At 43.2% G+C, this 11,746-nt stretch overlaps 1 protein-coding gene across 2 annotated transcripts; it reads right to left on the reverse strand.

The window, feature by feature from the left end:
* Nucleotides 1-2,412: 2,412 nt before the first annotated feature.
* Nucleotides 2,413-6,629, reverse strand: proza (protein Z, vitamin K-dependent plasma glycoprotein a). Of its 2 annotated transcripts, none has more exons than XM_076080602.1 (9): nucleotides 6,562-6,629; nucleotides 5,590-5,725; nucleotides 5,038-5,198; nucleotides 4,848-4,872; nucleotides 4,643-4,756; nucleotides 4,399-4,533; nucleotides 3,976-4,091; nucleotides 3,768-3,885; nucleotides 2,413-3,352 (listed from the first exon to the last, which is right to left on the reverse strand). In XM_076080602.1, exons 2-9 carry the CDS (start codon nucleotides 5,666-5,668, stop codon nucleotides 2,823-2,825), a joined length of 1,278 nt encoding a protein of 425 aa, XP_075936717.1. In that variant the 5' UTR covers nucleotides 5,669-5,725; nucleotides 6,562-6,629; the 3' UTR covers nucleotides 2,413-2,822. The 2 variants fall into 2 exon arrangements, with proteins under 2 accessions (XP_075936717.1, XP_075936708.1); XM_076080593.1 differs by having other exon boundaries at nucleotides 6,422-6,571.
* Between the last annotated feature and the right edge of the window lie 5,117 nt (nucleotides 6,630-11,746).

Here is an 11,746-nt window from a genome sequence, read left to right on the forward strand (position 1 = left end):
TCCTGCAGCCACTTCATCCCAGTACAGGCATTAACCTCTCGAGGTCCTATGTTACCGCCACCCTTCTGCACAATTGCCCAACCGAGTGGAAGCTGCTCTGGCGCCGGGCAGAGTTTGAGATGGGGAGGGTGACTGCAGAACCATGTGTCTGTGGAGTCCTGAAGGGAGAAAAGATGGGGGACATGGATGTTTGGGGACGGGGAATTATTGGGCAAGATCATAAGCGTGCCTTCTGATACTGGGGCGCTCATTACACACATAGCACGAGACTTTAACTCATCTGCCCTCCACGCTCAGACATACTGTTAACCCCCTGCGTAGAATCAGACACCACGCAGACAGATTATCCTTCCCACAGTCTGTCATTTGATGTCCCCCCCCCCCCAGTTGCACACGACGTAAATAAGCATGTATGTGCTATTCATACAAGCACACACTCACACACAGGGTGGGGAGGATTTGCAATCACAGCATGCATCCATTTGTGGGGTTTGGGGAGAGTGAAGGATTATTGGTTTAGTAGGACACTGGCCAGATGTACACACATTCCTGACACATAGTAGTCAACTTATTATTACTAAAACTTGCAGCAATCTTGTCCAGCAAATAATAGTATAATTCCATTTGTGCAGAGTGAAAGGTTTTGTATCGAGTGCTTTCACATCCCACCATCTGTAACGGCCTCGCTAATGTTTCTCTCCGGGGCCTTTTCATCCATCTTGTCTAATACAATGTAGGTCCATCAATCCGTCCACACCATGACTGAATTTATTTCTGTGTCAATGTCACAAATCCCAAGTTTCTTGCTCTATCCCTGCCCCATAATTACAAGCTAGTTCATCTCTTTGCTTTCTCAGCCTGTTAAACATCTCACACTCATTTTTTTCCATCTCAGCATTCACGTTGCGTCCTCGTCTCTCTATTTGCTCAGATTCAGGGACTAGAATCAAACCGATGCCGTTGCTCTTTGATATTTAAGTGATACTTTAAACAGGACTTTCAGACAGCCTGAATTCAGCAGTTCAGAGCATGTTTAAATTTAGCTGCTATACCTTGTTCTGTGTGTGTGTTTTATGTATGTTTTATGTATGTTTTCTATATGCAAGCTTGAGCATATAAATGGAGCTGGCTGGACCAGACTCAGGAAGGAAGGAGCTCCACTCAAATTAATCTCCACTGAACGGCCCAGTAAAGGAGCAGAACCATTTTTGGGAGAAAGGAGCCATCTCCTAGGGGAGTACCATGGCAACAGCCAACGTGGGCCCCAGCTTTCAGAGCTGTCCTTTTCAACCGCCCGATCAGAAGTGGCAGGCCAGGTTTTTTTTGTTATGTGGCGTCTCTTGCTCTCTCTCTCTCTCTGGCCTATTCTTCTGCCTCTCCTTTTCTCTTCCTGCATGTCACGGTCCTGGCCTTGTTCACCGGGGAGGCTGTGAGAAGACTGCAGAGGGCGAGTGTCTGTGGGAAAATGTTGCCAGACAACACGGTGGTATGTGACAGCGAGGGCCAGCTAATATAATCTGGGACAAAAGGGGAATATACGACTAGTCAAGATAGATTCTCAGAGCTACATTTCCTCTTTGTACTTGAAGGTTTTAACACAAGACAGGTATAGACGGAAATAGAAGAGTCATTAAGTTTAAATCACCATCAGTCATCATCACTACGTTGTTTCAAATGTGCTTGTTCTTGTTTTTGACCATGTTAACCCTTCTGTTTCATCACTATTTTTGTTTTTATCTGCATGCTAGCAGCCCTGGAGATGTGGAAGCCAGCCAGTTGGTCCACTGCCTTGGTCCAGACTGAAATATCTCCACAACTAAGGGATGGATTGACACACAACTATGTACTTTTCTTTAGTCACCATGAGGTTGAAAATGTCTCAACAACTTTAAATTTTATGTCAATCTCAGGATCAATAGTAATCACTTTTCACCATCACTTGGCTTTTCATAAAACAACATCCGCTGAAAGCTTTAATTTGTCCAATTCTTTGGTTTGTGACACATTAACTGCAAATCTAATGACATTCCCATCAGCCTCAGCTGCACTGGGTTTACAAATTAGCGAATGTTAGCACGCTAACTTGCTAAACTAAAAGGGTAAATATGGTTAACGTTATACCCACTTAACATCTACATGTTAGCATACTGATGTTTTCTCTACATTATAAAACCTAAAGGTTAAATTTCTCATCTCTATTGACATTGTTTTTTGTAGTGGCCATTGTTTGGGTTTGTAGAAGAACCCTTTTGTTTTTTCTATTATTATTTTAGATTGTTTTGTTGTTTAGTTAAAATTAAAAAAAATGTGACATAACTTCAAATGTTCAGATATTTTAATTTTTTTCTCAATATCTTCCAGAAATACTGCTGTATACTTGAACCTGAAAACAATGACGGAACTGACAGCAGGTGTGTTGTTAGGGTTTATTACATTCACAGAACAGTGATTAACTGGAGTGTTACAAGGTGCATGTCAACCAGTACAGTAGTTGCAAAGAAATAACATAACATAAAGGTTATTAAAAGGTATGTCCACGTCACAAAACACATGCTGAATAATTAAATGCATTTCTTGCTGCTTCTGACCCTCTGCGTGATACAAAAGCACCACCTTGTGGATAAATGAGGAAGTCCACAGAGACAGACGTCAAGCAATAAACTAGATTAAAACTATACGGTTTTTAGGAGATGGGTATTATTAAAAGACACAATTGTACAACTATTAAATGAAAAAGTTCATCCGATTCCCTTTTTTAGTATTTATTCACCTGCATTATAATTATTTGTCATAACATATAATGTTCTCCCGGACTACCCCACCTAACGGGAACCCATGAGAGGCTGCAGCCAGCCGAGGTGGCGCGACACCTTCTGGAAGATGTAGCCGTTGTTGCAGTCGGCCCCTGGCGGCAGGCTGACCACCCCAGTGAGGAAAAACACCTCCCTGTACACGGTGAGCAGGGGGCTGCCGGAGCTCATGGTGCAGTCAGCATTGCTCCGGGGAGTGGTGCAGCCCATTTTATTGGTCACCAGGTTGGGGTGAGCCTCCAGACACTGAGGAAGGCGGTTGTATGCGAGTTGGTTAAGGGTGAGAGGGCCCTGGAAAGCAGTTCCCTGAGTGGGTTCTTTCCAGCCGGTGACCATCGCTGGTAACGTCATCAGGACGCTTTCTGCAAAGTCTTTTTCAGGCAGACAGGCAGCAGTCACCTCCCTCTTAAACATGATGCGGTCACGGAGCTCAATCACAGCCAGGTCATTTTCGGGGCGACTTTCCACAAAGCGCGGGTGGAGGTGAACTATTTTTACATACAGTGTCTGCTCTCCATCTTCATTGTTGGTGTTGCGCTTGCCTGAGGAGGTGCAGGTTAGACATGACATTCAGGATGATGGTGTTTCTCAAGATCATTCACGCATACGGACATGGAGAGCTGCAACGGTTAGTTGATCTATCGATTAGTCGATCAACGGCAACTATTTTGATGAATCAAATAATCGTTTCAGTAGTTTGGCAACAATGCCAAATAGTTTCTGGTTGAACTCTCTAAAATGTGAAGATTTAAAGCGTATCTGTGACTATGTGATAAGAAACTGAATATTTGGACAAAACAAGACATTTAAATCGCCACCTTTGGGCTCTACGCAATGAAAACAGGTATGTTTCACTATTTTCAATTTATGTCAATGAATCCAATAATTGAGAAAATAATTAGCACATCGGTAGCAGTAAAAGTGGTAAAAGAATGATTATGTGTTTTGTCTACTCACCGACCACCACCTGGAAGGACTCGTATTTGTTGGCACACCGAGCTGAAGTCAAGACCAGGTTCTCCTTCAGAATGACGCCACTGCAGTAAGCTGCGGACTCTGAACTCTTCAGAACAGCCTGCAAACAACACCATTGGCATGCAGCAATAAGACGCTGGTTTGTTGTGACCTGTTATGTGTCACAGTGTGTGTGCGTGTGTGTTCCTACCTGCCAGGGGCACTCTGAAGATAAACAGCTAAGTCCTATAAAGTTGCTGGCAACATTGCTGGACAGTCTTTTATCCCACTGCCCCAGGCTGTTCACCTTACCGCAAGGGTATGGGACTGAAAGAAGAACGTGAGATGGTTATAATAACTTTCTCTAGTTACATTATTTCTCCAACGGAAATCATATTTAGTCGTCCCTTTTTGCAGGCAAAATAACATCAACTTGTTTTTTTAAATGTATTATTACTCAAAGAAAGAAAGAAAAAATGAATCCAAACAAAGATTGGCAGCCCGCTGGCTACCTGGATAGAGAACATGACAGTCATGAAATGCACAAACTGGGCTAGGCTCGTTCATCAGGCTCTGGTGCAGGACTCGTGCAGGAGATAAAGTCTGTGGCTCTTGTGTTGTGTAGCAGGCTTACCTGCAGGCTCACACTTATCCCGGGCCGTGCGGCCGAGTTTCCATCCGCGTGCGCAGGAGCACTCGTAGGACGTGTAGCCTGGTTTGCAGAACTGGGAGCACCCCTTGTCCTTCTCCAGGGTGCACAGAGTCTGGTCTGCATTGCGGAAACAGAGGAGAAAAGGTTGCGGCGCTCACAAACCACATGAGAAGTAAATTAACACACGGCGATCACACACAACTTGCCGACACCTCCTCCTCCTCACCATTTTCACAGTGGACCCCTGTGAAACCCGACTTGCAGACACAGTCGTAGCCTCCCACGCTGTCCGAACACATGGCCCCATTCTTGCAGGGATTCTCCGCACACTGGTCTCCGTCTAAACACAGACAGCTAGTCCATGAGAAGATGTAATGTACTGCTAATGGATGTGCGGTGATTGAAAAATGATTTTAAAACGCAGCACTTACCAATGTAGACAGCCCAGAAGATATCCTGCCGGAGAAAATATGCATGATGAGTGCGCAGTTAAAGGTTATTTACACAGTGCATTCATGAAATAGAGACAGACTGGAATATAGACAAAGCAAAGAGAAGGCGGAGGTTTTGAGGTGAAAAAGAAATCACGAGGGAAGTTAACAGTGAAGTCCTGGAGCTCACCGTGCGGTACGAGTCCTGGAAGACATTTCTGGCCTCCTCGTAGCTGCACACTTTCTCCATGCAAACCTGCTCCAGGTTGGAAGTCGGAGCCGGGTTACTGCCGTCGATGTTCCTCTTCTGACGGGAGATCACCAAGCTCGCCTGCTGCTTGTCCAAGAACACTGGTGAAACAGTTAACGTCTCAGCTGGTTCATCCACAACAGACTGATCTACAGTTTGAAGCTGATTTCCTACGAAGAGGCTCGAAGCTGCGCAGGTCTTGTGTGAAACTAGTTTTGAAATAGTAGCATTGGAATATTTTTTTTTATTGATAAATTCGGTTATCTTACTATTTGTTTGCTTATTCCTATTTAATAGCGTTAGAAAAAACCATTAAATCTAAACTGGCTTTCTCTCTGGAACTGTCGATGGGCATACAGTGTATTCATATCTTTTATCTTCCAAAGACAAAGATTTACAGCTGAAACTGTTAATGGACAGAATGGTGTAGTCCTCAGACTACACCATTGTCAAGCTCTGCAGACCCATCTGGGTCCACGTGGACTCTCTCACCTGTCTGGGGGGTCTGAACAGCTGCCATGGCCCCCGCAAGCAGACACAGCAGAGCGGCAGATGTGGTGTAGGAGCGCATGGTGACACTGAAGCGTGATCTGAGTCGAGTTGTCGGTGCAGCAGGGATCAATGTGTCCTACAAACAAGAAGAGCAGACCATAGACATGATGTACAGGACGATCGAGGAAAGAGACAATGAGATATAGAAGCCCATTATAGTGCGAGGACTGCCCAAGGTTCATTAAAACGTCATGAAATAACAATAACATCGTTTCAAACCTCCCAGCCACAAGGACAAAATCCTTATTGTTACTGTGTTAGATTAGTTTAATAATTCATGAGAACAGTAAATGACCTCATGCTGTTTTAGCATCAGTGATTGTGCAGTTTCTCTGCAGCAGCTCATCGTTGCACTGCTGCCATATTGATAGACTTTCTGTTTACACATTGTTAACGAACACTGGAGGCATCTTACATCTAATCTAATTTACGTTTTCAGCACCGACAGCCAGATCAACAAAGGACAATGCATTTATTTTACGTTAGAGAGCCTACGCTTTCTATCTGCGTAGATCTTTACCAGCCTGGTAGCGTTTAGCTCAGGTGGAGTACACTCACAGAGAAGGAGCCAGAACAACTGGAACGCATCTGTGCTGCAGACATGTGCTGCTTTTCTACAAACCGCTTCAATTTTACAGCAACAAACACATTTAAATATTTACACATCCGTCTGTTTTCAGGGCGGGTCCAACATGTCTCTGAGTAACGGTACGAAACAACAACAACAACAACAACAACAGCAGCAGCAGCAGCAGTGATGCTCGGTACCTACAGCTACGGACTGAATCAAGGTACCGGCCCGGTCTGGTCCTTCTCTTTGCCCGCTGGTCCCGAATCACAACACAACGTCCTGCACGGATTGGGCCTATCTATACAAAATAACAGATGATGACCACATCCGATTCTGCTCACTGTTTTCTGACTCCGCTCGGTGTAATGACAAAGAGGGGCCACCGGAGGGCGCTGTAAGACAGAGCTGACTGTCGCTGTGCAGTGCAGTGTGTTGTCCACGGCTGTCCTGCAGGACACAGACGCACCGAGAGACACAGGGACACCTTTGCTTGAGCAGACAGATGAAAGTTGAGTTTAAAGCACTTTAGTACAAGATAAGATATAATTAAAAAAAGATGATGCTACAAGAAAATGTCTGTGCCCAAGATGCTCATAATAATATAATATATTTAAAACAAATATATAGTAAATAACAACATGCATACATAATAGACTATATAAAATAGAAATCATGTACATTTGTTACTTTTCTTCTTCCTATGAATCATCTCATTGCTCCCTAGATGTATCTTGTTAACCTTTGGAGGGACATGGACACCTTGAAGGCTCTGAATTCTTCTGGATTTGTAGTTTCAAGTCCTTTTCATTTTGCCAGAAGGAAGAGCACATTATTGACATCCTCAATGCAGTTGGGATCAGGACCGTCAAAGGAAAGATACATTTGAGAGACAAAAATTAAAGAGATAAAAAGATGTGGGACTCCGTTTTTGCATTTTTCTTGTGAAATGTGGATATTTTCACCTCTTCAGGCATCTAAAAATCCTTCTAATAAAACAATATGAGAAGGAAAAATCCTTCCTTGGTTGAACTGCTCATGACTTACGTCCACATAAAAACCTTTGATGAGGAGTTACAAGGTAAAGAGTGCAGTATTAGTTTGGAAGCTTCTTCATTTAAACCCGGGTTTAGCATGTTTCCGTGCATGTTTGTGCAGAAATATGTGCATATTTTCCTTAACAAACAGTGCTAAATGATACACCAATGTGTATGTACACATGCATTCAAAATAAGATTTTAGACCATACCACTATTCTCCTCAGCAGTGTGATCAGAATCAGGAACTCCTGATGTGCACATTGATCAAACAAAAGGGGATGCTATCTGCTGTGATCAATAGCTTAAGCTTAACTGCAAACAAACACACACGGGTCTGGACACAAGCGACTAGATTGGGGTTCTACGCAATCAGCTAAAGCAGACAAGTGAAAATCAAAGTGGACAGGAGGCTTTTACAGGAAGGCTGTTACGTTTTCTGCACAATGAAGGACAGTGTTATATCTCATATCTATAACCAAAAAAAGGCTTTATAAAACCATTTAGCTCACTCGAGTGGAGTTATGAGCCAGTATTTAGAGTTATTGCATCCTTAATGTCAAACTTTGTGATTATCAATTCGTCAGGCTTCAGAGCAGCTGAAACCATCAAGGCCTTGCTTTCCAAACACAAAGTCCCTCCTCAGTGGCCTTGTTTCAATGGGATTGTTTGTGAGAGCAATGTAATTTGCAGACAGGGCCGTGGGGCTTTAGTCTCAGCTCCAGCCCTGTTAAACGTCTCCATTTGCCAAGTCTAATAACGTCGGTATTAGAAGAGCCTGCTCGGACCAGCTGGTCCCCAGTGCTGGACAGGGGCAGGAACTGGACTGCCCAGTCCAGGGAGACTCACCCTGGGGTGGGGGGGAGCAGATGGAAAACCAGCCCCGACATGCAGAGCTGCAGCTATGTGGAAATGATTCGGATTGTAGTAATTTCCCTAGTGATTGTGGTCTAAGGTGACATGCAAAGTTGTTGTTGATTACATGCACATGTTCATACATATAATAATAATTTGTTGACTGTATGGGGAGATCATGCACTGTGTTTGCATGCACTGGAGTGTATTGTCTCCCTCTCTCTCCCCCTCTCCCCATTCCTCTCATTATTCTTTCAGCGCTCATGTGTGACCTCAAGGACCCATTCCTCTTCAAATCCCGGGTTCAATTTTACAGGCACACGAAACAAACAGCCATCACAGGAGGCATGTATTAATGTCACCTGCTATTTGACAGCTTTCTGATGAACAACAGGCTGGAGATGAAATCCCCCGTGATGTTGGAATCTCGATTATTCTCCTCATTACCTCTTCAGCTTTTCTTTTTCACTTTTTTTTATTTTTTTTTGGCAACGGAAGTGACGTGTTGCCCCAGACATCCAGACGTGTTAGCAAGCTTTATACATTGAATTAAAACTGTTAACAACATCAAAATGTCTGGTTGTTGCATGTTCGGTTGTCAGAATCAATACTCCAACAGCAGTCTCAAGTTGTACAGAATTCTTACAGGATCACAACAACAGGTGTGTCAGTGTAACAGGTGACCGTGTTAACTGGTGGCTTTGCTTAAAATTGATTGAAGGCTTTTAAGAGGACACCTACATGCTCCATTTGTGTTTTCAACAGCTGCCCTCACTATGAGCAACCAAAGACGCATTCGGCTGAGAGTCACCAGGTAACACGGTTACTCGTTAAACCGAGACACCGGCTGTGGCTGCAAGCTTTTCAACTAGTTGACTACCACTGATCAAAAATGCCTAATAGTACACATAACTGGAAAGTCAATTTGTTTAGGTTGCATTCGCGATCTTTGGTGGTTGATGCCCTTGCATAGTTGACAAGTTATTGCAAAGCCACACAGATCAGCTTTGTTCTGCTTAGCCGCTAGCCGTGAATGTCAGTATTTAAACGACAAACATTTCTGTGGCGTTTGAGGCAATAACACAAGTTTGGTTTTGCGTGTGCATGTCCGCATTTGATTGTTCAGTTTGGTGAGGACGTGACAGTGTGAGGTCCCCAGACAATGTGTGTGATGATAATGTGATGGGTTGATAACACGCACACACACACAGTGTTGCTGCAGGGAGCAATGAGGTCAGGTGGAGGTACACAACCAACAATACATAACAACCATCACCTGCCCTGGTTTGGTTTTCAGAGTCTCACCACATCACACATGTACAGTATCTGTTGTCCTGTGTTGAATCCAACAGCAAACAACAACCCGCACACAACACAATCACGCCTATATCAAAGCGCCAGAAGATTGCGTGTAATCGAGTTTGTGCGACAAGGACCAATGGTGATGTTGTATTAAGTACTGGAGAGCAAGCACACACTACCGCTGTGGGGGTTTTTCACAGCTATGTTAGCTACTCTTGAAGAATCGCCTTCCCCTGTCCCACATTTCTCCGTGATCAATTCACGTCAGCCGGCCATATTTTATTTAACACTTAATCGCAGCGCTCCTCTCCCTGCGTCCCCCGCGGCTCATTTGTTGAGGTGTAGCAGAAAAAGAATTAAGAGCACGTGATTGCTCCTTTACAATCTTCACACCTACCCTCAGTCCTTCACACTTCCTTTGACTTCACCGCATCTGATTCAAGTGGCATTCAGCAGAAACATGTCTGCCATTATTGGACTGTTTCTGTAATTAATTCATCCTTTCACATGGTGCCCTCCATCCGATGGGTGGAGGATACTCAAGATGCCATAATTGAAGCACTAAGCAGCTTTTAAGATGGTCCGGATCCTCTTTTGTGATCCCCTGCTTTGTGACTCATGAGTTTCCCCCCACGAAAACCTCTTTCTTTGTGTAAAACTCTTTAATCTCGTCTGCCCTCAGGTCCTTGTCGCAGCCACATGCGCTGCCTTTTAAATGATATACTGTATCTCACTCAGACAGCGGAGCCGAGCGTGGTTGCGTTTCCTCAGACCTGTGGAGAGGTGGCGTAGGCCTTGATTGTGCTGAAGATGCACAGAGAGATCAGAAACACAGCTGACAGCACACCAAAAGAAAATGATGTTTCACTGGTCCATACTCATGCCAAAGCTGCATAGTACTTTCTGCACAGGCCCAGAGGAGTCTGCAAATCATTGATAAGATTAATGACTACTATACAGCCACAATTCTGATCACATACATAAAAAACCACAAATGTGAGAGCTGAGAAAAACACCTCAGTGGGTTGGGAGTATGAGATGTGGCTGTAAATCAATGGTGGAAGACGTTTTACTTGATTAAAAATAGAAATACAACAGTAAAATAGTAAATTACAAGTAAAAGTCCTGTATTCAATTAATGATACAAGTTTTATCAGCAAAATGTAATAAATAATCAAAGTTCAAAGTGCTCACAATGCAGATTTCTTTTTGATAATTACTAAATAACTATTATTATTATTAGGCTACTACCGTTGAAATAATGTCTGAGCGGCATTTTAATGTTATAGTCAGTGGAGGTGAAGCACATTTTCAAACTGTCCAGCAGATCCGGTATAACTTGTTATATGTTGAAAATATAGTCAAGAGATACCATTTAAATAAATGGTTCTAGAAAACTTGCCAAAAAATGTCATCCAGTTTTTGAGGGATGGATGTTTTTTCTGCTGTTAGCTGCTCCAACAACAGACTGAGACTTTGAGAAAAAACGTTAAAAAAATTAATCAATTTCACTTTCCTAAATCGACATCATTATTCAATTGTCATGTTTTGATGGCGTTCTGAGCGGCTAGCTGGCACGATACCGACCATAAACCAATAAGAGACAACAATCTGCTGACACAGCCCGATGGTGAGTTGCTAACTAACAAGTAATTTCCAGACTTCACTTTGGATTCTGTCATTGTTTTGTTTGTTCTGTAGACTATCAAGAGCCAATTAATAAACAGGTCCCACGGCTCCTCTCCAGCATCGTATTCCCCAGAGGTTTGCAGCTATCGCCTGGTGAAAGCAATGTTCTGTTTCTGAAAATGTTTGAGGAAAAACAGTTAATTAATTCGATTTTGATTGACTTGCATCGGTCACGCTTACGTTCACAATGGTCTGCACATTTCTGTGCATTCATATCAGAAATCCCATTTATTTTCTACACTAAACAACTAATGGATGTATTGTGAAAATGGGCAAATTCATCTGTTGCGACCCTGATGAACCAGAGACTGGAGTGTTTCTTAAGAAGGAATACTTCTTTCAGTGCATTTTTCAGTATCAGCCTTCATCTCATTAGCAGTTCACACTGCATGGCAAATTAGATTGAGCAGCCAGTACCAACCCCCACTCCCACACAGTCAGTCACATACACACACACCTATACACACGTCCATATCACATGTCATGTATTTATACTGTATGTAACGTTTATGATATGCAAATAGGATTGTAGGTACATGTTTGGATTCTGCTTGTGCACTCATCTGTGGATAAATGGTCAAAGTTACTTAATATGGACTAAAGAGATGTGCAATAAAGAGACACATTGACAATATGACAAGGGCAA

This window comes from Anarhichas minor, unplaced genomic scaffold, assembly GCF_050575085.1.
Source record: "Anarhichas minor isolate MPS153535 unplaced genomic scaffold, ASM5057508v1 ptg000007l, whole genome shotgun sequence".
In the NCBI taxonomy this organism is placed as follows: Eukaryota; Metazoa; Chordata; class Actinopteri; order Perciformes; family Anarhichadidae; genus Anarhichas; species Anarhichas minor.